The sequence below is a fragment of the Diabrotica undecimpunctata genome, chromosome 5 (assembly GCF_040954645.1).
Source record: "Diabrotica undecimpunctata isolate CICGRU chromosome 5, icDiaUnde3, whole genome shotgun sequence".
Taxonomy (NCBI): domain Eukaryota; kingdom Metazoa; phylum Arthropoda; class Insecta; order Coleoptera; family Chrysomelidae; genus Diabrotica; species Diabrotica undecimpunctata.
This window is the reverse complement of record NC_092807.1, coordinates 10,389,195-10,417,031: the sequence shown is the minus strand read 5'-3', so window position 1 is coordinate 10,417,031 and position 27,837 is coordinate 10,389,195. Positions and strand designations below refer to the sequence as shown.

Sequence of the window (27,837 nt, the reverse complement as noted above, 5' to 3'; positions counted from 1 at the left end):
TTCTAACGCAAAAAAGGTACAACCTCAAAAAGGTCGGGACCCCTTCTTATCTATCTATCTTATTTATAAGTCTACTTAGTATGGGAATTATTTCCATATAATTGGAAAGGGATACGGTATATATTCAAACTAAAATAAGCTATGTTTACAAAAAATCCTGTCCAGGAAAGTCGCAAAACCAAATCTGGGTGGTGCACTGAACTGGAACACCTTAGGAAGACAGCAACAACAGCTTTTAATAGAGCAAAACGCACCAAACCTAAAGAGGATTGAGATTCTTGTCAATCAAATCTCAAAGAGTTTAAGAAAGTCTGTAACCAAAAACAAAGAGCTGCTTGGAGAGCCTACTGTGAGGAAATCTAAGATTTCCCGCAGCCTCCAGGCTACAAAAAGCGCTCTCAAAGGACCCGCATCGGCATATTAAGGAAGGAAGATGGAAGCAAAAATTCCAACCTTTTGCGAAAGTGTTAGGATCTTGATAAAAACACACTTCCCCGGTTCTAGCGCATCAGCAGCATCAAACTGGACGGAAGAAACAATTATACCCTGACTGAAGGACTGACATATCGCCAGAACAATGATTAGTGAGGAAAAAGTGATATGGGCCATATTGTGCTTCACCCCTTTCAAGTCATTAGGTCCTGACTGCGTATATTCAGCCCTACTACGGTGGGAAGTGGATATTCTTCTGCCGCACCTTGCACCTTGAATATTTAGAGCATCCTTGGTGGTGAGATATATTCCTAGGAAGTGGAGAGAGATACGTGTGGTTTTCATACCAAAACCAGGTAGAATGGGCTAACCCTACCAAAGGCTTTCCGACCAATAAGTTTAACGTCGTTTCTCTTGAACACGATGGAAATGCTATGCGAGAGGTATATAAGGTATGGAGTTCTATTTCATAACCCATTTCACCCAAATCAGCATGCATATACTTTGGGAAGATATACCGATTCTACAATGCATCAAGTAGTGGGAAGAACTGAAAGATCGCTGAATAATAAAGAATCCACCCTAGGTATATTCATAGATATTGAGGGAGCGTTTGATAAAACCATATTCCTAACCATCACCCAACAGCTGAATGTCAGGAATATTCCCCTGACCGTGAGGTAATGGATATTTAGTATGCTCTCTAATAGAGCAATAAGCATAAATGTAGAAGACGTTTCGGTTAGAGGCATGGTTACGAGGAATATTCACAGGAGGGGTGCTATCACCACTCTTCTGGAACATAGTTCTAGACATCCTGGTTGGCCATTTCAGCAGCAACAGGTTCTACACAATAGCCTACGCACACGATATTGCTGTCCTGTAATGCGGTAAATTTGATAACACCTTATGTAAGAGATTACAAGTTGCTCTTCGACTTATAGAAACTTGGTGAAAGAAACTTTCACTATCTATAAATCCTAAGAAGACAGAGGTTGTCCTCTTGACCAGAAAAAGAAGAACCACGGGTTTAATACATCCAAGGATTCTAAACTACAGTCTAAACTGTTCTGACGATGTGAAACACCTTGGTATTATCCTTTACAGGAAGTTAACATGGAATTCCCACACAGAGCTAAAAGAGCAAATTGCTTATGAGGAGTGTCGATGAACGGTCGGACGCACCTGAGGCCTTTCGCCCGAGATGATCGCCTGGATCTACACTGCTATGATTAGGCCAATGCCTACTGAGCTATTGCTTGGACACCAAAAATGCTACACCACAGGTGCTATGAAAACAACACCAACTACTGCAATGGAGTAGTTGTTTACCGACAAACATGCAAGTGCATGTTTTTCGGTTAATTCAAAGCAAGGTGTCTTCTTGTGACTTACATGCAAATATACAGTCCATTAAAATCTATCCTCACATCTACTTAACATTTTAATTTTTAATTTACCATTATTGATCCATTATCGATCTCCATCCTCAGGCACATATATGTATTTATCAATATCTCTGTGTTTATCAATCAAAAAAATACGAATAAAATTATAAAAAGCAGATCCTTGTATAATAACGCTACATTCTTGGTGCTATAAGTATTTGTCGAATATTTTTAATAAGGTTTCAAATTAATATTATACAATAATTGAAACTCCCAATTTCGTGAAATCGATTTTATGTAATATAATTAAAAAGTTTCTTTATTACTTTCGTAAATATGCTTTCGATATTGTAATAAAATAATCATTTCTCTACAGGCGGCACAACGTCATTCAATTCTTTTTTTAACAATAAGTTGCTTCGCTATAATGGTTATGATGATTGATATATTAATAGAGAATACAAATACTCTCCTTTCAAGATAGTAAAAAAAATAAATGATTGAACTTCGGCGGTGCTCTAGCCGGAGAAATATTTTTCTTTTGGGTCTAATAATATTCATTTTATGATGGATTGAGGGCGGTAAGTGTATTAAAGGAATCTTTTGCAAGACGATTTTTTATTGCAAATATTTTTATTATAAGAGATACTTTTATTACTATACTCCATATTTGTAAAACAATCAAACCGAAGAAAAGTGCATTTATTCTATTTTCAAAATAAGCAAATGAGGACAAAGCCCTCATTAATATAATTAATTTTAACACATAATGACGGTACTAGATTTTTGTTTTGAGTTTTGATACAAGGCAGCGACAGCCGCTTATACGTATTTCGACCTCTTTAGGTCTCCTCAGAGCGGTATAGCCACTACTCAGAACCAAAACAAAAATCTTTCCCGTCCTAGACAATAGTTATCAAAATAACTATATACGGACGTAACTACTCCATCATAATTAATTTTATTCTCGAGAAGAAATGCCATATTTAAATATATTTTTTCTATGTATTTGCCAGATATAGTCCATTGAATAGTTACATTGAGATTACATAAATGAAAGGACGCAATTTTATTTTTTTTTTGTTTTTTTATGTGTGGGTAGGGTTTTAGTGACCTCATTAAGGGAATAGGGGTGTACGAGGAGCTATAAATGCCGATGAATTCCTTGAGCTTGATACTGAAAAGGAAGAATTTTCTGGCCTAGATTTGTAACGATTGGCGTTAATAAGGATTTACGTTACGGTATTGAACCGAGAGAGATTAAGGCTGGATTTGATTACCTTGTCCTGAAGGTTTATCAGTACCAGTATCTAGTCAACCCAGAAATAAGATAATTCCATAAACCTGCTTAATTCCATATCACTACTGCAGATTTCATAAATTAACATAAGCAGAATAAATGTAGAACAAGTCGAAGAATGTATTTACCTAGAACAGGCAGAGCAAAATTAATTAGTTAATAGAGTTAGGGGGATCGTTTCTGGAACGATACAGATCGGCATAGAACTTTTCAATTGAGTTTGCTATGTCAGATTTACTTTTTTCTAATTGTCCTTGTTAATTTTTAATGGTCATTATGTTTTTCTTTACTAGTTTCGGTTTGGTGCATTTGAGGCTTCGGTTTTTCTCTATGACTTGTTCTATACGGTCTTCTTGATGTATTTCATGTTCCCTTTTGTCTGTTTCCTTATTACTCGATTAAGTTCCTTAAATTCTGCAGTGTCTCTTTTGTTTTGTCTCAGTAGATCTTATCTTTGTTTCAGCATGTTTTCTAATTCTACACTTATTTTGGATTTTCGTTTTCTGTTAGCGATACCACTTCTGAACTTACATTTAATAGGTAGTTCTTTTGTTATGACTTCATTGATTTCATTTAAGCTAACTTTATCTAGATTTAATACTTTCGAACTTGCTTTTATATTGTTCTGTATTAGATTTTATTTTATCTGTGTCTATATTCCAAGTTTTTCTAAATTTATTTCTATTTTTATTATTTTTTAACTCTAATTTGGCTCTAATCGACTTGAACTAAAGCTGAATTATTTTTGTTAACTAAAAAATTGAGCTATAGAGAATACAGATCAAGTACCGCTCATTATCTAATAATCACAATAACCCTGTATATTTTAGCTGCACTGTATGCAATATAAATTTTCATTCAAGCAATGTACGAACACTATTATGTCTCTGCACCGTATACATGCTCTAAAATTAAGAAAAATCTTCATTTAGCACCTCTGTGTAAACTTCACAAAGCAACATTGTCGCTAATGTAGAAAGAACGAAAGGCATTAAGAGCCAACTGTAAACACAAACTGCGGAGCAAAAACAAAGAGCAACCAACATTTCAATGTTGCAGTTCGTGTCGAAACTGTTTTATTTTCGTGTAGAAATAAACACACAAGCTTCTTTTTGTACTTTTGTACATATATTTGTTAGAAATTGCTATACTACGACCGTTTTAGTAAACATTTACTAAAATAAAATTAAGTTTACACATTTTACGTATGTTTTCAGATTTGACAAAAAAGTTACTAACAATAGTAATAACATTTATTTTTTGTTTATATTTTGAATTTGAATCTTTGAATTAAACCACAATTGGGTAGACGTAAAAGGAGAATATATTTCCATATTCTCCATTTTGTAAAGTGTCCAGAAGTGAAAGTTTCATGCAAATATCCACGTTTTGACGTTAGTTCATATGTTTGAAGATGACAATGTAGTCTCAGTCAAAGAAATGAAAATATTGTTTTCATAAATTTTAAGTTAATTACTATTTAAATGAGAATAAGCCACAATTAAAGGTTAAAATACGTTTATTGACGTTTCAATTTCCACTTCGGAAATCGTTCTCGAAATACGATTTTTTTTTTATTATTTCGAGAACGATTTCCGAAGTGGAAATTGAAACGTCAATAAACGTATTTTAACCTTTAATTGTGGCTTATTCCCATTTAAATAGTAATTAATTTAAAATGCCACAAGAAAATAGCTTCAGAACAATATAAATTTTAAGGTTATAGCATATTGTGTTCTTTCTACAAAATTGTTGCCAGTTAAAATTCAGACTCTATTTTAAGAGTAAACGATGAAATTGTGAAAAAGAAAAGAATTTGAAACATTATTAACAAAGAAAAAAGGCCTTTGAAGAAGTATAGAAAATGTGTGTTTTAGGCCAAGCCTGCACAACAAATAAAGGTAAGTTGGTTGAAGATATTTTTTCTTCAGTGTTGTAATGACAGATGTTGCTCAGAAAAAATCCTTGTCCACGAAGTTACTTTTGACATGAACCATCAAAACCGAGAACCATTCCTGATCAACATCTTTCAGAAAGCGCCTGTTCAAGAAACAAAGAATCTTTCACATGAATGTATAGCACTGAAAAACGCTGCACTGCCGGCTTTACAGCGGCTATTCCGCTTCCGGATCGCTGGATGACAGAGGAGGGTCTGGTGTCTGCTTTAGCAGGTAGGCATTCGGCGTAGACTCGGCGACGAGAGGGCATTTTAAAATATCTCGGGAACTATCGCCGGGAGTACGGAGAACGAATCCTGCACTCAGGTCACTCAGGCCGTGTCCTGGACTGAGATGTCTTTTGAAGATTCCAGATCCCCCCCCCTCTATAAAGATGAAAAAAAAAAGATGATTGTGAATAGAGCAGTGTGGTGAACTGCAGTACCGTCGTGTAAAATCCACATTCGTTGTCGAATATTAAGCGGTACATTTTGCAGTAGTATTGGCAATATTGTTTAGAAAATCCAGATATATGGCATCATTCACACGACCGTCAAAAAAATGTGGGCCAATCACATAATCGCCAACAATCATCATCATCATTGGTGCTACAGCCCTATAAAAGAACCTCGACCTTCCCAAGTCTATTACGCCAGTCAGTTCTATCCATTGCCAACTGTTGCCAGTTTGCTGCGCCTATTTGTCTACCATCCTCATCTACACTATCCCTCCATCTGAGTTTTGGCCTACCCCTACTTCTATTTCCCAGAGGTTGTGACATAAGAATTCTTCTAGGAGAGTTGTTCTGCTGTGATCTTGCCAGATGTCCTGCCCATCTTAGTCTTCCTATTTTTATAAAGGATACTACGTCTTTACCCCCAAATATGTGTTTATATCTGTGATATATCTCGTAGTTGTACCTCCTTCTCCAAACACCATTTTCATCTGCCTTGGAAATGGTCCATGTCTCCGACAAATATGTCAACACTGGTTGTATAAGGGTTTTGTATATGGTTATTTTTGTTTTTTGGCTTAAGTTTCTGCTTCTCATATGTCTCAGTCCAAAATAGCATTTGTTTGCTAGGATTATTCTTCGCTTGACTTCTTCCGTCATGACGTTCTGGCTCTATTGTTGGGCGTTGATTCCATTATCTTAGTTTTCTCCTCATTTACTTGCAGGCCCATATTTTTTGAGGCGTTTGACAAGGTGGTATACATTTCTTCTAGCTTGCGTGTTGTGCGGGCAACTAGGTCAACATCATCTGCATATGCCAAAATTTGGGATGATTTATTAAAAATGTTTCCTCTGTTGTCTATTTGGGCATCCTTGACCGCCTTTTCCAGAGTTATGTTGAAAAGGAGACACGCCAGCGCATCTCCCTGTCACAGCCCAACATTCGTTTCAAATGCCTGTGATTGTTCGCCCTGTATTTCGACTTTGCAAACAACTTTACGCATTGTAGCCTTAACCAATCTTATCAGTTTATCGGGGATGTGGAATTCATCCATCGCTTCATACAATTTATTTCTTAGGATAGTATCATAGGCCGATTTAAATCTACGAAAAGATGGTATGTGTCGATATTGAATTCATTGGTTTTTTCCAGTATTTGCCTTAGCACAAAGATCTGGTCTGTTGTTGATCGACCAGGAATAAAACCACTTTGATATTCGCCAAGAAGCTCCTCTGAATATGCACTCAGGCGACCATATAAAACACTCGAAAATATTTTGTATGCTGTATTAAGGAGGGTTTCTATAGTTTCTACATTCCAATTGATCACCCTTTTTGTGTAGCGGGCAAAAGGCTAATCTGCGTTGATAATAATCGACTATCAATTCTTGATGTAACTGTATGCGGTAAGGATGCAGTTTATGTTTACGAAGGATTTTTGCCGCCGAAGGTTGACTAATGTCATGTTGACGTGAAATTTCGCGAGTGCTGATGTGAGGATATCCGTTCAGGATATCGCTCGTGATATTCTGGATGCAAGTAAGCAATTTCTCTAACAAGATCATATCTGTTAACTCTTCTACAGAAAAATTCATTTTTAACAATAAAGATAAGCCACACAGACCGATTAAAAAGGTAATAATTATATGAAAACAGTCATTCCAAAGCCTACCGTTTACGATTTAATAATATGAAAACTGTCATTTTTTCAAAGCCTACTATTTTGCCTTTGTAACTGACACAAATGGCACTTTAATAATAATGAATAACTGCGGGTCACAATCGGCAGTTCTTCTTCTTCTTCAAGTGCCATCTTCGTTCCGAAGGTTGGCGATCATCAGGGCTATACGTATTTTCGAAACTGCTGACCGAAACAATTCGTTGCTGCTACAGCTATACCATTCCCGTAGATTCTTTAGCCAGGAGTTTCGTCTTCTTCCTATGGACCTTTTTCCTGCTATTTTCCCTTGCATAATTATTCGAAGCAGTTCATATCTTTCGCCTCTTGTAATGTGTCCCAAGTATTGCAGTTTTCGTTTTTTGATCGTAAATATGACTTCCTTTTCTTTATTCATTCTTCTCAAGACCTCGACATTTGTGACTCTCTCGGTCCATGATATTCTCAGGATTCTGCGATACATCCACAGTTCAAATGCCTCTAATTTTTTGGTATCAATCTTTTTCAACGTCCATGACTCCATTCCGTAGAACAGCACAGAAAGTACGTAACATCTCATCAGGCGAAGTTTCATTTCAAGGCTCAAATCTCTTCCGCAGAACACTCTCTTCATTTTAGTGAATATGGATCTGGCTTTTTCTATTCTTATTTTGATTTCTGCTGAGCTATCGTTGTCTTCATTTATAAAAGTGCCTAAATATTTGTGTTTGCTAACTCGATCGATAATTTCATTGTGTAAATATAAATTTTGGACACTTTGTGTTGACTTCGATATTACCATAAATTTAGTTTTCTTTATGTTCAAAGATAGTCCATATTCTTCGCTACAGTCTGCTATCTTATTCACCAATGTCTGTAGCTCTTCAAGTGTTTCTGCGATCAGAACGGTGTCGTCGGCAAATCTCAGATTGTTTAATCTAACACCATTTATTTTAATACCTACGGATTGCTCAGAGAGTGTTCTATTCATTACGTCTTCGGAATAGAGATTAAACAGGGTTGGTGACAGTATACACCCTTGTCTCACACCTCGGCAGTTAGAAATGTTTTATTAAAAATTCCTGGCTTAGAATACTGTTGATATAATAATCTAAAATTTTTTACATCAATTGTTTATTGTTTTGCTTTCTGTTTTGTGTGAGTTACTTATTGAATAAAAATAATCTTGTTATATTACCACTCAACACTCAATATTTATTTCTACTTACAAAAATTGAATTGAATTTCCGAAATTTGAACAAAACTAAAAATATTTTGTGCACCGAAAAATGAACTGACATGACGATTTAAATTTGTATCCACGTTAAGGCAATATGTCTAGGCAGAAATCTCTTCGTGAAATCAATTTCCTAATACCCCATACTTGACTTCATAGAGTCAAGGAATAAAAATAAAATAGAGAAGCAGACGTTGCACCGAAAAATGCACTTTTTTCAGTCTTTTCATTGTTAACGAAATAATAATATTGTATAATCTCTTTAACCCATTAAGGGCCGAGACAATAAACAAAGAGAAATTTGACAATTGATTTATTAGATTGGATTAAAAACACATAAATTAAGACTAATTTACAACCAAAAAGAATTTTTTTTTTCTCATGAAAGGAAAAACAGGTGGGTGCGTATACGCACCTTTGGCCGAATACGCATACAATTTTTAAAAAAGGAACATATTGTATCTTAACTGTAAATTAAATTTTAAGATGAAAATTTTCGAAACATTCGGGGTGTAGATGCACTGTACACTTTTTACATAAATAAATAGTATTACTTTTGCACATCAGACATTTTCTTCTTGCACTATTATCGTCTCTTTTTATAATGTGGCCAATACTGTCGAATCTGGTTTCATCTGGTAAAGCAAATTTAGATGGACGTCCATATACTGAGTTTGACAATGATGTAGCGGATTCTTCACTATTCTCTGCATGTCCACTATATTTTAGTAAGTTAAGAACCAATCTCGAACGAAACTCCAGTTGGGAAATTTTAGAATCATTCGCAATTTTAAAAATTTTCCAACTATTGACCACCATACTGTCAATCATGTTAGTAAACAACGGCACCACCACTTTTTTCCTCTTATTTTAATACGGTAATTCGCAATGCCATTATCGTGCAGATCCACTCCACCCATGTATTGGTTATATTGGTGAATTACATTAGGCTGAGGGATAAGTTTTTCATTGTGTTTTTTACGGTTATAACGTTTAGTTTGCATAAGGGGTAAAACGTCACATGTATTTGTCATTACAGTCACTACTGAATTATCGTTCCATCTTGTCATCAAAACTTCTAAATTGGAATCGAATGCACATGTATATGAACCTCTTTCCTTTTTTTTCATAATTTTGTTTTCTTCTAGAGGACACTTAGCAGTGCAATTTTCCCTTACTCTTCCTATTGCAAAGAATCCTTTTTCTTTCAATAGTTCAAAAAGAGCATATGACGTAAAGAAGTTATCGAAAAAAACCTTATGTTGCTGTGGGTTTTTAACTATCGAAAGTAAATTCAAAACAACTGCCGTTCCTAAGCTAAAACTATTATGTTTTCTCAGTTTTTCCGCCATATGGAATAAATTTGAACAAATAACCAGTATCAGAACATAAACACCATAGTTTAAAACAAAATCTAACGCAATGAAGTGTATTGACTATTGACGAGATCGTAATTTTAGATTGTTTAGTCTACAAAAAAAATATAATATGGTTTCGGCCAAAGGTGCGTATACGAATCCATCGTATAAACATGCAATTATAGACCTTATTTTTAAAGATGAATGAATAAGTTTTTAGAATAATAAAAATTTCAACATATTTTTATAATTATAGAATACAAAATATGAATTAAGTTTATAATTAGTATCGGAAAAATTTTTTGTATGAAGATGTGCATAAATCATTAAATTATGCAAAATTATAATAATCTTAAAATATTTAAAAAGTAATATTTTTGTCAAAAGAAAAATGATACTCTATACCTAAATCTATTGAGATGTTACTTCAATAAAAAGAAAACATTAAAAAAACTATTTTCGGGCCAAAAAAAAATTAACAATAAAGGTTGCGTTTACGCACCTTTGGCCGTAAATGGGTTAATCCGATTTATTCTAATCCTTGGACATCTCTTAGTGATGATTCTTCACATAAAAAATCGTGTAATGCTAGATATTACATCAAAAGTTTATAACATCTATCGCATCCTGCTAGATAAGCAAACATTGCAGAAATATGACGGTCTTCAGATATATGCATAACCTTGTGATTAGTGAGCGAGTCGACGCGATTTTGTCTGGTTGATGTACTTTACGAGAATTTCGATGACGTTTCCTAACCAGATTCCCGAGTTCTTGGCAGAAGTAGACAGAACAGAAACTTGGCAGGCCCGGATTTATAAATTTTTAATCGAAAGCGATGAATCTTTTTTCGTTTTTGTCGTCTATTACTATTTTCAACCAAATTCTTTGCGGCATGCTTGTAATAAGAGTAAGTCACAAACGCTTTGTTATTGCAGTTTTATTTTCCAGAGACAACTATTAAGGTTTTCACGCTACGTCTTATTGTACGTTTTGTTGGATAGGACAAATCCTATACAATAAAACGTGGCATGTAAACAGCAAAACGTATTGTCGAATCGAAATTAAATCCAAGGTCAGATCGTAGAAATGATGGGAGAAGCATAGTTTTGCGAGAACTGATAGGATAAAACGTTACGTGAAAATACATGTTCAGACAAGTCGTCCGATCTTGACTTATTTGACGACTAGTTCCACTGCAGTTCGTTTCATTTTTCCCAAAAAAAGCCTAATAATGTCAGATTTGCGGCAATGCACCCACGATTTTCTAGGGGAATTTATTGAATTGTATAAAAGTTTTTAAGTAGTTATGTTTTAAAACCAAGTAGATTGCATTACAGGTTTCAGGAATTATTTGGCTTAACGCTGGTTTGGATATTATGATTGTGAACTCCAAGTCCTTGACGCTGCGTCCTGTTGTAAGATATCTGAGAGTTGCTGTGAGTCTTTCATGGGGTGTAATGGCTTTTCTCATGAGGTGTCTTATTTCAATATGTATGGTGTTACCAAATCTAGCAATTGACAATAGGCTGAGGTGTCCATTCGCAAATAATTGCGCCAGTCATCTGGTTCGCCTCTTTTAGTAACGAGACGTGGAAATAGTGGCTTCTTTTTAGAAGCCCACTCTCTTGACCATCTTGTCTTTTCCCTCTTCATCCCCTTTTTCCTCAGTCGTAGTATCTTTATAGTTCAAAAAATAAAATAAAGCAGCCGTGTTTCCTCCATAATAAAAAAAACACTAAACAAACTTCACACAACTCAAGACTCTGAATTAGAAATTAGGTAGAAAACGGAAGGAAAAACGTAGTGTGTATACACTGGACAAAACGTACATTTTGTCGTACGTTTTATATGACCCACAAAACGTACAATAAGACGTAGTGTGAAAAAGGGGCTTAAAGGCCCGTTTTTTGACTTGATATATTAAGATTCGTTATTTTCATAACAATCCTTAAACCAAATAAAGATCCCTACTTGCTACAATCATGTAGGCCAATATCTTTGATGGCCTGTGTTTTGAAGACTTTGGAAAGAATTATCAAAGTAGGACTAGAATGGCGGATAACATAATAAATTAACTTGTCAAAATCAATTTCTTTTAAAATAGGGGTTGGTTCTCTAGATGCTCTAGTACTCTTGTAGTAGACAAACAATAATTTTGGCAGAAACAATTACCTTTCTGCGCTTTTTGTAGACGTAGAAACTGCGTATGGTAATATATGCCTCCCCATTTTAAGAGATAATATGTTGAAATTATTTCAAATTACAAATCAGGTAGGCAACATACATATTTGTTTAATTCTATACTAATAGAAAAATATTTTTAAGAAATTTTGATAACACAATTGTAGGTCCAAGAAATAACAACGGACTTCCACAGGGCTTAGTTTTAAGCCCTTGTCTCTTTAATTTGTATACTATTGATTTACATCAATTAAGTTTTAATCATATTACGTTTAAAATTGTATAGTATGCATACCACTATGGCTTCTCTCAAAGATATCTTTGGTGTTTTTCGTGAATGGTTAACATTAAATGGTTTTCAGAGTTCCCAGTCCAAGTCTGAAGTTTGTGTTTTCAGTAGACACAACATACCTAAAGTCACATTGTGGTAGGTTCTTATAATTTACCCCTTAACGACTCCGTCAAGTATCTTGGCATGGTACTTGATAGGAAATTATGCATATTAATTACATGTTAGACCGATGTATAATAAAAGGTTTAATTTTTAAAAAAATGGTTACTAAAACTTGGTGGGTAGCTGGCGTTGAAATCGCTTTACTATTCTATCGTGCCTATATCAGGTCCATATTAGATTATGGCTGTATTTTGTACAGCTCTGCTGATTTACAGATTTTAAACAAAATAAATATCTTGCAGAACTCTTGATGCCATGAAAACAACTCCAGTCGAACCTCTTCATGTAGAAGCTATTGAGCCTCATTTAAATCACAGAAGGATCATACAATCGTCTAAAAGATCCTAGACTCTTACCAAATTATCTTGTCCCAAAACATAACAGTTACCATAATTTGGCTGCCATCCCATATTGGTATAGAAGGCAATGAAACTTCAGATCACTATGCTAAACTTGCTACAGCATCACCTGAAATCACCGATAAAATTCAAATTTGTAAGGACCTAAAATCATATACTAAAAGAAGAACCAGACTCCTTTGGCAGCAGCATTGGAACTCTAACCGTTCGATCTTACACGAAATACAACCGTCAATAACCAGTCAGCCTACATTTGACTACTCAGCCCTCTCAAGACGAGATCTCATTGTGATAAGACGACTTCGGATAGGACATTCAAAACTCACACACGGCTACCTAATGTCCTCTAGCTTCCGTCCCTCCTGTCAAAGCTACCAATCATATTTGACAATCAAACATATTCTCACTGAATGCCATCAACATTCGGCCAGAAGATTACAATACAAACTCAAAAGTGAAGTACGAGATATCCTAAACAACCCTGAGCAAATAAAAGCTGTGCTACAATTCCTTAGAGATGAACACTTATATCAAAAAATATAATTAGATTTTAATTTAGACATTGTATAACATATTATTATCATTCCGTATTATTGTAACATATTCTTAATGTAACACTTAATGTTTGTGTAATGAAAATTCATGTTATATAGTACCTGTGTAAGTGGCCATAGTAGCCGAGCACGTTAAAGTTGAAATAAAAAAAAAATCACAGACGGCAGACAAATTTCTTCTCCAAATATCCAGAACCAACAGTAATCTATATTTAAATGTAGTAGTATTAAATGAACAAGATCTTACAAATAAATAATCATCAAAGAAAAATTTTCCACTACTGTGCATCGCACTTCAATCTAATCAAGATATCCTCAGTGATTTATATTATCCCAGCTAAACTTTGTCAGGTCTTTATGATTACAATTCATTGTCTCTGAATATAAAGATTGCAAAACCTTTATATTAGCGATAATTTTCACATTAATACTAACTTTTTATACTCAATACTTGGGAATCTGTTTATATTTTGATAACTATTTTCGAAGTTTTTGTAATGTTCTATTTTTGTACTAATAATTGTGTATTTCTTTAAATGAAGTCAAATGAAACACATTTTCAATGAAAACCGTGTATTTACTTGGCGTCGACAGTGCTTCAAATATTTGGAGAATTGGTTAAACTTTGGCAATTTCGTGAAATGTACTATACATAAACTTTTAAAATTGCATATAGTTCCTAAAAGTTGTGATCTATTGCCAGACATTAAATGTGTGTCTTTTGTTAATGAAATATTGGATTGAGTGACTATTTATAAGATTTCAAGTTTTTTTTCCAATATTTTTCTATTTTTTTAAGAGTTTTGTTCTGAAAAGAGAAATAGTTTTTAAAAATTTAGGACAATAACCGTAAATCGATTGTATTAAATATGAATGTTCAATTTATCCTATATTCTTTTTCTTTGCATTGACCAACCCACCAAAAATGTTTAGAATAGATCGTGCATTCTTCGTAAACTAATACTATTCAACCGCTATTCAAATTTCAATAATTATTAAAATGTGATTAAAACTTTAATTGATAGTTTTCACTTCATTATCGATCGAGTATTTAATGAAAATTGACAAGCAATTTAAGAGAAATTCCAATCGACTGGGAAGGAAGAACGTTTTTGGAAATACTTTCTAATCTATCAACTATAGACGCCTGTCTGTGCCTCTTCGCTGCCAATATCGAGTTACTGTGTCAATATTTGGGCAGATACTCTATTTCACGGCGACGAAGTAATCGCTTGGGTACATACTGATCAATTGTTTGGAAATACGAAGGTCGATTTTAGAACAGCGAAAAATGTAATCTGAGAGATATACCGCATATCAGTTTTTAACGGCAACTATTATCTAAGATTAAATTATTATTACTGTATTAACAGAATATTGTTCGACCTCAGTTATAACATCACTGATCTTTTGTACAAGTTGGATAGTTTCATTGACGTATAAAATATATAGGCCAAGGCCGATAATTTCTGAGAGGGTGGAACCGATTGAAAAAGGAAGAAAATATAATAAAAATTAAAGGAAAATCTACAAGTCCTATGGAAAAATATTAAATGACAAAGCTGTAGATAAATCAAAAATCTACAACTTTTGCATTTACTATATTTTCACATAACCTCAAAATTTGTGCGAAAAATTCAAATAAACGAGTTTTTGGTTTTTTATTTTTATCTTCTAAAAAAAAATTTCCACGAAATATGGGGAAAACTTACCTTTTCAAGTCCCAAGCGCACTGTAATTTCTTTGATTAAAAAATATTTTTTTTCCTTTGATTTAATATCGAAAAAGCACCCTAATTTTCAATCGAAAATTTTCACATTAAAATATCTGCTTTTTTAAAAAAGTCAGTATGCTTTTTGTTCTTTGAAATCTATACTCTCTGATGGTGAAAAAAATATACATTACTATGCCGAATTTTCTCAGAAAATGGAAAAAAAATGAAAAAACTCGAATTCAAAAATTTTTTTAATCAATATTTTGAAAAGTAATAAATTGTATACTTACAAAATGACATTTGTTCATGAGATAAATAAAGATGATCTCGACCGGCGCGGCGTTTAGAATTTTGTGAGGACATAATGCTTAGAATAGATGAAGATCCAGACTTTGTATTCTCAAATGAAGCAACATTTCAATTGAATGGTACTTTTAATCGACATAATTGCAGGTATTGGACAGACGAGAATTCTCATTGGATGTGAGAGCCAACCCATTATCCACATAAAAAAAAACGAATATTAAATAATTATTCCAACCTTACTGCTCAACGGTATGAAAACATGCTTCGCAATGAAATAATTTCAGCAATAAGTGAGATTGCAGGCAATAACTTAAAGCACGTTTAGTTTCAGAAAAATGGTGTTACACCCCATTACGGACGGTACGTTCGTAATTATTATTTTATTATCGTTGGAATAGACGAAGAAGTCCGATCGAAGAGCCTGCCAGGTCACCAGATTTAACTTCACTTGATTTTTCTTGTGGGTTTTTTTAAAACATTGGAATTAACGAAACAAAGCCTTCAAATTTATCTAAATCTGAAATGTACAAGAAGACACAACTTTAAGAAAGAACTTAATGTCCAATAGTGGCTAAGATGCCATAGTCAACGCCATAGGGAATTACTATGTAGAACCCTCCATTAGTGGGTTATTAAAAGGACCCAAAAAGTCCAATTGTTCTCCTATTTTTATTGTTCAAAATGAACATATAGTCGTTTAAATTAAAATAATAAAATCCTTCAAATTGCTTCTTATGCGGTTTGAAGTAAATTATTTTCTTCATTAATAAATACATAAACAAAAAGTGGACTATTTTTGTTGTAATTTTTTGAACTAATACACATTAGTTCTGTATTTGTTTTTCTGCGATTACAGCACCATCTATCGCCAATCTGAAAAAAATTCACATAAAACTTATTTACTTTTTGATGTATGATCCGAATCTGTAATAATAAATGGAGTTTTCTATTTAAGATTTTAAAGTTGCCCCCTGCCCCACCCCTGGGGAGTCAGTTTAGGGGGTCGTGTGTGATGCCAATCAATAGATTTTCTGTGTGTATTTCTCGAGATATTAGATAATTTCCATAATTTTTCTAGGGTTCCACGATAAAACGTTTTTTTTTTGGATTATAGCGTCATCTAGCAACAATTCTAAAAATTCACTAATAAATGCTATTTATTTTTTTATGAGGAATGCAAATCTACAATAAAAAAATTGGGATTTTCGTTAAATATTTCAAAGTTGCTCCCCGCCCCACCCCTGGTGGGTGGAGCTGGAGCTTCATGTTTGGTGTCATTCGATATTTTTTTAAAATATTGAACATGTGCTTTTCAGTTTGTTGTTTGTTTGACTAATGATGCTTGCAACTTGCAGACCCAAATTCAACCCTCCTTCTTCAATCCCTTAGATTTTGATGTCACTCTATTTGGGAAAGTATTTTCCTTCCAAGGTGTCTCTCATTGAAATCAGAGATATTTTAACTAATATTGTAAACAAGAAAAGTAGGGACTACTTCGGATTCTCTGTTGATTTAATAAAAGAGTGAAACGTCTCATTGCTAGTTCTCTTACATTTATAAATCACTGTTTTAAAGAAATATCTTTCCTGATCTCAAAAAAGCAGTGGTGGTACCAGCATATAAGAAGGGTGTCAGTGATAAGACATCAAATTATAGGTCAATATCACTCTTTCCTATAATATCAAAAGGTATTTGAGAAATGTATGGCAGTAATGATTGTTAAGTACTTTGAATACCAAAATTTGATTATAAATAGTCAGTTTCGTTTTAGAAGGGGTCTAAATACAACAATGGCCTTCATGGACCTAGTGATGAAGATTTAAGAGGCTTTTGAGCAGAGCTGTTATCTGTCTGCTACATTCTGTGAGCTGAGTAAAGCATTTGATTGTGTTTCAAATGAACTGCTTCTGAGAAAATTAAAGAGATATGGGTTTTGGGGTACTAGCATTGCAATGATCTCAAACTATCTCTCCAATAGAAAGCAGTGTGCAGGTAGGTGGAGTGATTACAGCAGAGAGAGAGCCATAAATATCGGATTACCTCAAGGGTCAATATTGGGACCGCTTTTATGTCTAATCTATATTAATGATCCTCTACAGACAGACCTCAATTACTCTTTTTGCTGATGACACTACTATTACCTGCCAAGATTATGATCTTAATGCAGTCATAGAAGCATTAGAAGCCAACAATGGTTTGCAGCAAATAAATTGCTTCTAAACCTCAATAACATCCAAACTTTGATTTTTTCAACAAGTTCATTTCGGGAATACAAACAAACAAATAAAATTGTTGGCAGTTTACTTAGATACCAGGTCTCTTGTTGCTAAATTAGAATCTGCAACTTTTCTGAATATGTATCTCAATTCATTTCACACATCATCTATGCAATTTTTTCATGTGGTCACAGTGGTGCTGCTAAAGATGTCTTTCGCTTTCAGAGAAGAGTGGTAAGGATAATTGCTGGCTTGTGTCAGAAAGAATGTAAAATAAAATGTCGATCGTCATCAAAGACAATATGAAACTAGGAATACGCATGCCCTAATGCTGTCCGACACCAGGCTCCAAAAAAATAGAGACATACGAAACTCTTATGGTATAACATTTTACAACAAGCTGCCGTTTGTAATTTTACCAAATTTACAATTTAAAAAACAATAAGAAATTTCTCATCTCTCATATTGTTCTAAAGCTCTTTTCCTGTGGCATCCCAATGCAATTTACCACTTTTATTGGGAATAAGCCACAATTCTATTTATAACAAGTTTATTTGACTTTTCGACTTCCATCTCCGAAGTCGCCCTCAAAATAGAGCGGTTTCCGAAGTGATCCGTAAAATAATAATGGATAGGGGAAAAAATATCAGAAGAACATAAAAATAAAAAGGTATTGTACAAAAAAAGTACATTAGCAAAACAGGATACATAAGAGACAAGGAAGCACGAAACGAAATACCGACGGGCCGAAGGATCAAACAAAAACAATCAATATTACCTGTTATTTCTCTATATAGAGAAAAAAGAAGAGAAGGTTAATAGGGCATAGTTAATTTAATCTTCTTCCTCTTTATAAGCAATTCTGCTTGTTCATTGTCGGTCCATCTTTTGCGCGATCGTCCGATACTTCTTCTGCCGATTGGTGACTTATCTCTTGCTATTTTGACGACGGATCTCCTCCATTCTGCTTATGCGGTTATTCCATTCTTTTTTTTCTATTTTGTGTACATTCATTTGTACACTGTACGTTACATTTTCTTCTAATGCCTTCACTTCTCTTTCGATCTCTCAGCACATTTCCTGTAATTCTTCTTAGTACTCTCATCTCTGCCGTTTCCAGTGGCCTTTGCGTTGTGGCTGTGTCGGGTCTTGTTTCTGACGTATATGTCATTATTGGTCTTACACTGGCTTTATAAATTCTTGACTTCATCTCAGTGTTAATTTGTCTGTTTCGCTATATAGTGTTATTAAGGCATCTTGCCAGTCTATTTGCTTTTTGTACTTTATCTCTCACTTCTTTGTCCAGGTCTCCATAGCTAGACAATGTAATTCCAAATTATTTTATTTCCATTACTTGCTCAATACTGATGTCATCAATTTCTTATCAATCAGACACATAAATGCTGGTCTATTATGCTCTAGTGATTTCTCAGTAATTTGCTTTATAACGAATATTGCATCTGTACACGATCTTCCACTACGAAAACCCTATTGTTCATCTGCTAAACTTATCCTCTGATTTATTAGCACTTGTAAAATTTTAGTTGTAAGTTTTAGCGTAGTATTTAACAAGTTTATACCTCTGTAGTTTTCTGGCTGCTTTTATCTCCTTTTTTGAATAGTAGAATTAGTTCGCTCGTTCTCCATTCTTCCATAATTATATTTAAGTAATTCGTTTGGTATCCCGTCTTTACCTGCTGCTTTTCGGTTCTTCAGCTTTTCAAGTATTTTACAAACTTCCTGTATATTTATATTAAGTTCCTTTACCTCCGTTCTTTGACCTCTTATGAAGCGCCATATTTCCTTTTGCAGACCGTAAAAATCATGTTCCATTTGTTTCGAAAAGCGTTTCCGGTGATCATTTTTTATTTTTCTCACAAGTGCATGTGTTTCGTTTCTTGTAAGTGCAGTTAATTTAATAATTATAAAAATTAAGTCCGATCCTGTCGTCACCCACACTCAGATTGTTGCATTTTTTAATTCTAAGATTCCCGCTTAGTCTCACATTTAGCGATTACCTCAACAGACGGCCAACCGTTGTTTTGAGTTTTGGCAGTCTCTCGCACTCTCGCGTTCGCGTGTCTCGAGATTGTTTAGTGCGACCGAGTATCTCGCGTATATTTTACATATAAAAAATTAGAGTAAAGTGTCCACGATTCCCAACTACTTCATATTGTCACCAGAATACGCTGTCAATGTCGGCAGGTATGTCTCATGAACGATCTTCGGATATGAAATGTGAAATGTCCCTATTTGGTATCGCGAGCATTTATTTATGTTATGTGTGTTATTGGTGTTGTTTGTACGCATTTGGAAGTGAAATTTCACCAATAAGGAGTTTGTTTTGTGGCCATATATGGTAGTTGCAATGAAAAAAAAAACGGGGACATTTTTATTCCTATTTAACGAGGCGGTGGCGGTTTAAGAATCGTGTCAATTGCAAAATTTACTTATAAAAAATGTGAAATTATCTGTACTTTTACAGTATTCCATTATAAAACGTTTCGTCCTTGATTTTTATGAAGTTTTATTGCAAATCTTTGTGTGACTATAAAAAAATAATATTCTCTTTTTAGTATTGTGCTTATATGGAAGATTGGATATCATTATATCAGTAACAAATTATTTCTGTTTATTGGTATAGTCATATGCGAATCACCAAAATTTCACAATCGTGACAATTTTCTTCGTCCAGGATGTTTTGTTTCAACATACTTGTTTGTTTTGCAGAAGTATGCTTATTTACTTCTATTGTGGAAGTTACTCGTTTAAGTAAGTAAGTTATTCCAGTCTTCTCATTTTATAGGAATCATAATTTTTAGTCCATTTTGTTATCAACTCATCATAATTTGAACGATTTTCGAAGAGAAAATGCTTAGCCTAGAAGTGAAAAAGTGCGATTTTTTATTTAAATTTTGCATTCTGTTTCTCATCTTCTTCCAATGTAGTAATACAATGTATCTGCAATAGCGAATTTCTTTCTTGAAGTTAGACTCGGAAAAGGTCTCCAAAATAATTATTTTCTCCTACTGTGACGTCTTAATTCAATCCAAAATATTTTCCAATGGCATTTCCAAATATTTGGAACGTATGAAATTTGGGAAAAACCAAACATAGCAAAAGTGTAGAAAATTCCAATAACTCATATTAGAACTATACAAAATTCCCTGTTGCTAAAGCCTCTTTTTGAGGATGTTATCCAGGTGAAAAAGTCAAACGTTTCTGTTTCTCTCTAAATTTTCTTTTATTTTCTTGTTCTTGTGGACTCATTTGCCTCATACATTGTTCTCTTGCTTTTTTTGTTGTTTGTTTTATTGTTTTCTTAATATTATTGCATCTTATCTTGTCTCTTTTTCTCTCGTTCCCTTGTTATTTTGCCATCCTGTTAACTTCTTATCTTGTTATTTTGTAATCTTATTCTATTGGTTCATTGTCCTTTTTTCTACTGATTCTTTTTCGAGTTCACTCTTACTTCCTGATTAATTACTTGTCAAAATGTGTGTTGTTTTTCTTCTATGATGGCTTCTGTAAAATTTGTTAATCTATGGTTAATATTTTTGGAGTAGGTTTTATAGATTGCATTCAATAGACTGATACATCGATAGTATTCGCAATCGTTACGTTGCAGTCGTCTTTTTTAAAGAGTGTGATTACATTGTCATAATTCATTCTTTTACTTATTTTCTATTAATTTTCTTTTTTCTTCTCTTGTTTTCTTGTTCCGATATTCTATTGTCCGTTTGTTTATTTCTTCTGTTGTTGTAGCGTTATACTATCCTTTTTTCTACTGTTATCTTATTATTTGCATTCTCTTTTTGGTGTACTGTTTTCTGAAATGTCTTTGTTTCTGGTTCCATTCTCCAAGTTCCAACAGTTTTTTTCCAGGTTTTTTTTTATTTTGCTTTTTTTTCTTCTTAATTTCACTCCTGTATTTCAATTTCGGTATTTTAATCCTGAATTTTATATTTTAGTGACCTTTTTCAATCGATTGTTAGACTGACAATTCTAGTTACATTTGAATTAAACTAAGATTACCTTATTTCGTTAATTGTCAGAAAGAGTTTGTTTATGTTTTTCATTAATTTCTCTAGCTTGTTTTTGTATCGTGTTAAAACTATGTTAAAAATCTAACTGATTTTTGTTTTCAAAGGGATGGAAAGATTAACTGAGTCTTCTAGTTAATTTCTGAAGATCTGTCCTTGCTTTTACCCGTCTAGGGGTCTCTTTCCGTATTATTTCGTCACTAAGTGTCTAAGTGTTAGGAGAATGGGGGAATGATCCGAATTCATATCCCAGGAATCCTCAACGCTCAAGAAATTGAAGACATTATTATTCTTAATTATGAAAAAGTCAACCAGACAGGGATTTTATTCTCATCCTTTGGCCAATAGGTTGGTTTTCCAGTCGATTCTACTTCACAGTTCAATTGTTTGCAAGCTTTTGCGAGCTCTCTCAAGAACAATTTACAATTCTTGTTGGTGTTTCAGAAGGCCATTGCCATTCCGTTCTAAAATTCTTAGGTATCTTCTTCCTAACCTTCCCCATCCCTGAGAACATTGGCGATCATCATGGCCCATTTGACTCTATCTACAGCCGTTCTGAAAAGAAACTCTTTATCTTTTTTCATTCTTCGTAGCGTTTCCGTATTTGTTATGTGTTGTGTCCAAGATATTTTCCACATTTTTCGATAACACCACATTTCAAAGTTAATGAGTTTTTTCTCTGTCGCCTCTGTAATTGTCTAGGCCTCAACTCCATACAACAGGACAGAGAACACGTAGCATCTCAATACTCTAGTTCTAATTTCGATGTTGAGTTTTCCATTGCATAATATTGCTTTCATCTTATTAAAAGCACTTCTAGCTATCTCAATACGCCGTTTTATTTTCGTATTTCTATCCCATTTTTCATTTAGTTCGCAACCTAAGTACTGATATCTGTCACCCTGCCTAAAAGTTTTCCTTTAGCATAAACACTGTCTTCCTCAATCTTGTTCTTGCTTACCACCATGATTTTTGTTTTATTTGTATTCAGTGCCATTCCATACCTTTCGCAGTATTGGGTAATGCGAGCAACCAATATCTGTAGTCCTTCTCTGCTGTCCGCAAGGAGTATTGTATCATCTGCGTATCGTAAGATTATTCAGAAGTGCTCCGTTAATAAATATGCCTTCTCTGGTGCCAAAGCCTTTTCTGAATCTCAATTGGTTTTCAGCTATTCTATCATCTAGCTTTTTATAGATACCTTCGTGTATCACTCATAAGAACACTTTTAGAATATGGTTCATAAAGCTAATTGTCCTGTGCTCTTCACACTTCATTGCGTTTGATTTTTTGGGTATTGGAATAAATATTGATATTAACCATTCTTTCCTTATTTCCTCATTTTTATTGATATTACCATTTTTTAATTTTAGAAATCGCTCCTTGTGCGCGCTTTTCCAAGTTTGTGATTGTTATATCTAGCTTTTTCGGTTTTCCTAAAATATGCTTAAGTCTTATCTCGATGTTTGATGTTCTGTAATTCTGATTATTTTTTCAGTGTTATTTGCAGTAGTTCCTCCTGCAGTTACCTGACTGTATTGTCTTCTGATCATTAGTTTGGGTTTGTTCGAGTTGTTTTGACTGCTTGGCTCTCTTTGCGGTGGTCCAAGCAGCATAGATTTTCTCATTTGCTTGTTTTTAATTAATGCATCCACGATAATTAGCTGGATGACATTCGCTACAATTAATTTTTAGATCTTGGTTGTTAATTCCTGCTTATTTTAGTATTTGCATCATCTTGGCGTGCTGTACTCAATCAAACGCTTTCTCGCAATCAACCAGACATTCGTATACGTCGCAGTTGACGTCTGATTCTGTAACCATTTAATATTTTTTGCATTGATTTTAATATTCTCATTATTAATTACTTTTATTTGACGGCTGTAAGTTCATTGTGCAATTTATTGAAGTCTTTGATACCTTCCACTATAATTGGCGGTGGCAAAACAGCTTTTCTAGTAGAGGATTTGTCTTCAGTCTGGGCACTTTGTGGCGGTGATAGAGATGTATCCATTTTTCATTTTTTGTTATTTCTTGATTTTACTCGTATCCACTCTGTTTCCACTCTTCGTCAGTCTCATATTCAACCTTCGTCTCTTCCTGTTCTTTCTATGTTTCTAACTGCTTCATTCTTTTGATCAGCTCATTATTTTGAGATTGCAATGTATGCAGATAGATATCGCATTGTTGACTTTGTTCTAGAAAACGATCCAATGGTGATTAAACGTCTGGTAAGCGTCTAGGTATTACCAAGGTTTCTTTGTTAAATACTCTCTAAGAATAGACATTAACGAGGAGGGATAATACCACACATCCTTGTCGCACATATTTTTTTTTTGACAAAGATCCTTACAATTCTTGGCGACAGTACAATTTACTGATCATCTTTAAGTATTGTGCACCCATTTTGGTCCATTTAATGGTTTTAAACAGCTTGTGTTGTGATAATCAAAAGTTTTTTGCAACAAACACGAAGAATGTTTTGTTTCACTTATGTATATGCTATTAGTTCCGAAAAATATCCGTAAAATGTATTTGCGGAATCAAGAATCTTCATTCCCGACATCCAGATTTGTAATCGTTTGACTTTTATGAACAAAAGTAATTAAAATGGTGTAAATTGTGTATTTAAAACGCACGAGGATAGCATAAAAGCCACGTGTCGGTCCAGCTATTCTAATATTTATCTATATTTATTTAACGGTCCACAAAAATATGACATATATTCTAAAACTTATTTATACAAAATTCTAACGCAGTTTTTACGTTTCGAGGAAATAGTAAATATAACTGGTATTTGTTTTTCTTGCTTTGAACCAAAGTTGATCTTGGCTGGGTGCCATTATAGTGCGGAGCATTATTTAGTTCAGCAACTGTCTTTAGTGTCAATGTTTTTTTGTAAATAATAATAAAAACAAAGACGAGATACTGCTCAGGAAGTTTTCAGAATTTACGAATTTACGCAATGCTAGTGATCATTATAAACACTTTATACAGTTCTAGTCAAAAGTCTGTTCCCCCTCGTATCTTTTGAACAGTTATACTTATAATGGTGAAATTTGTAGGGAGGTACCTAATAAACAGACGTAGGCTTCTCAACTAGTCATAACAGGTGACAGATGACAGTTATAGCGCCACTGTGACAGATTATTTTAAATAGGACCTTATTGAAAATACCTATTTAACCATACTACTTAATTTTATTTGAGTTTAAGCTCATTTTGATGAATAAATTAAATAAATACTAAAATTGTAGTTTCGCATTTAATTAATAAATATTAAAACCTCGGCCTCTGGTTAATTGTCAAAGTTGACGTTTTTCAATTCTCTAATTGTTTTTACGTCAACGTCAACTTTTTTGACAATTAACCAGAGGTGAACGTTAGAATATTTATTGATTAAATGCGAAACTACAATTATTTTAATATACCTACTCAATCATACTAATTTTTTGTTTGGATTTAAGGTTATTTGTCAAAAAAGTTGACGTTTGTCAATTCTCTAGTTGTTTTTAGTTTGCAAACGCGTTTATACCTGAATATTTAGTTTCTGTTTCTGCTTAGTTTAGTCAATTACAACTTTAGTCAAGTTGTTTTTAGTTAGTTGTTAGTTAATATTTAGTTTAATTATTGTTTAACTAGACGTTTAAATTTTTACAAAGGCAGAAAGTACGTACTGTAGCCGACAAAGTAGCAGCTGTGTTAATAATTGGTGAATGTGGAAATAATTTCCATGCAGCGCAGCGGAACGTCTTTTTAATGAGAGGTACCCCGATCGCCCTACATTTGAGGAAGCTTCTTCGGAAGTTTAAACACACAGGTAGTGTTCAAGATGTCAAACGATCTGGTCGGCCAACAATTAGTGATGACAAAAAATTGACATAATTTCAGAAATTGTAGTAAACCCTACTTCTTCTACAGCCCAAGTTGCATATATCTATGGAATCAGGCAAAAGACAGTACACCGAGTGTTGGCTGAAAACAAATTTCATCCATGCAAAAAAAAGTTACCAGTTTTCTATAATAGTAAATGATAGCCTGGTTCATTCTACAACTTTCACTAAACTTTTAGGGTTGTATCTTGATAGTAACATGAGCTGGGAATCTCAAATTATTCATGTTTGCAAAAGAATCAGTTATTACGCAATATTTCAATTAAAAAGTTTTCTTAAAATAGTTATTGAATGTTTATTATGCAATTGTTTATTTTCACTTGGCCTTCAATATAAATCTTTGGGGTAATGTTGTGAATGCTACAAGAGTGTTTTTCTCTCAGAAAAGGATAATTCTGATAATTTTTAATTTACCATACAGGCATTCATGTCGACAATATTTTAAAAAATAAAACATTTTAACAGTACCTTCTATATATATATTTTTAAATGTATACTACATGTAAAAGCCAATATAACTACTTTTCATTTAAACTCTGATTATCACCAGTACTCAACTATCTGACTTGTCCTATATCATGCAGTAGAATTGCATGCTTGTGGTTTTTTTAGCATTAACAATGAAACCATTTTGTTTACACCACTCTGTAAAATCTTCTAATTTCAGTTGAACAGTTAATTCCTCGGCACTTGAAGCAGATGCAGCAATGTTTGTGTCATCTGCATACACAAATATGTTATTTGAACTGATATATCTGGGCATATCATTAACACAGCATAGGAATATTATGGCCCCAATATTGAACCCTGAGGAACTCCAATATCAATATCACCATAATCTGATCGTGAGTCACTAAGCTTAACGAGGATCTTCCTAGAATGTAAATAAGATGACAGCCGTAATGAGAACTGACCCTTAAAACCAAGATTTTTAACTTCTATATAGCAACTCTTGCGTTTATGGTATCAAATGCTTTTGAGAGATCAAAGAAATCATATTTGTTTTAAATCTAATGAGATTTTAAATTAAACATTTTATTAAGTGTTGTACAAATTAATATGTATTTTGAGTATATTCGTGATTACCAATGATCATTTTTTGTTACAGCCTTAGTGAATGCTACTTCGCGGGCAAGGGTACGGCTCTGGTACTGCCCGACGCGGACGCCACTTCCAAAGCGGCCGGGAACGGGAGCGGTGGCGGGACCGCCGGCGGAAATCCGACCACCAACGGCCAAACCAACGGTGCAACTGGAAACGGCGTCAACTCGCAAGGTAGCAGTACCATCCAGAAGCATCTGCAGTCCATGTTCTATTTGCTCAGGCCGGAGGAAACGCTTAAAATGGTGAGTCTTTTGCGATGTTTGTCACCTTATAATTTTTCTGCCGTTTGAAGCAACAATAGTTTATCTGTTACACGTGCATCTATTGGCACCCCTAACTAGTTCATTGCAGTTTCCAAAGCATCATAGGCGTAAACCAATAAATTCTCCCACTTTATTGGTTTTGGTTACAATATCCTTTTCCTCGAATACTTTATTCACGAGTTTATCATCATTCAAATGTTGATAAACGAGTCATTAGTACCATCATTTTTAACCACTCTTGCATCAAGTTTATCGCATTGTTCAAATCCAGAAAATGTTTGGAATAGAGTCACGGTTTCATCTTCGGTAAAAATGTTAGATTCCTTCCTACTTTCAGTACTGGTCTCTTTCTGTCCTTCGTTTGATGCTGAAGGGGTCAAGGGTGGATAGAAACATTACTTGAATCTCATCATCAATTTTGTATAAAACTTCAAGGCTCGAGGGTGCACGCTGAAAGATTAGCGCAAGAAATTAAAATATGCTTTGTTGGCCACGATCCAGATTTGCGACGCTTCGAAGTTTTCTCGTTCGGATTACTGACGCTCTACTGATGAAAATGTGTCTCCTGGTACTTTTTAAAGAAGAAATGACAGCATTTTAGCAAAATAATGCAGATAACTCCTTGTTGCAACAAAGCTTTCAATTTTTCTCCATTTAATCCACTAGTGGATCCTTCTACTTATTGCTTACTTTCTGTTTTTAGGGCAATACTCCTATTTTCCAAGGTTCACTGTTTATTTCTTTATAAACTCACGCAATTTATACACTTTCACGGTTTACGTGTATTATTCATCATCTTACAGTTCAAGGTACATTGGTGTGACGATTAAAAATGATTTTTCTAAAACCGCTAAATATTTATTCAAAAAATCACGTAATCCTTTAACGGCTTGTTATAAAACAAAAATTTCCAATCGCATTACATGTTTACATTGTATGCAATAAAACAATTATTGTACAGTCGTAAGATACCGATAACAACATT

General features: G+C 34.0%; 1 protein-coding gene across 5 annotated transcripts in view; it reads left to right on the top strand.

Moving 5' to 3' along the window:
- Nucleotides 1-27,837, top strand: part of ssh (Protein phosphatase Slingshot) — a 444,779-nt gene that overhangs the window by 275,809 nt on the left and 141,133 nt on the right. For 4 of the 5 annotated variants that reach the window (XM_072531436.1, XM_072531435.1, XM_072531439.1 and 1 more), the window contains one exon: nucleotides 26,594-26,831. In XM_072531436.1, coding sequence (XP_072387537.1) covers nucleotides 26,594-26,831 — 238 coding nt within the window. Of the gene's footprint in view, nucleotides 1-19,600; nucleotides 19,756-26,593; nucleotides 26,832-27,837 lie in introns of those variants that run through there. The other variant, XM_072531438.1, reaches the window with a different exon arrangement.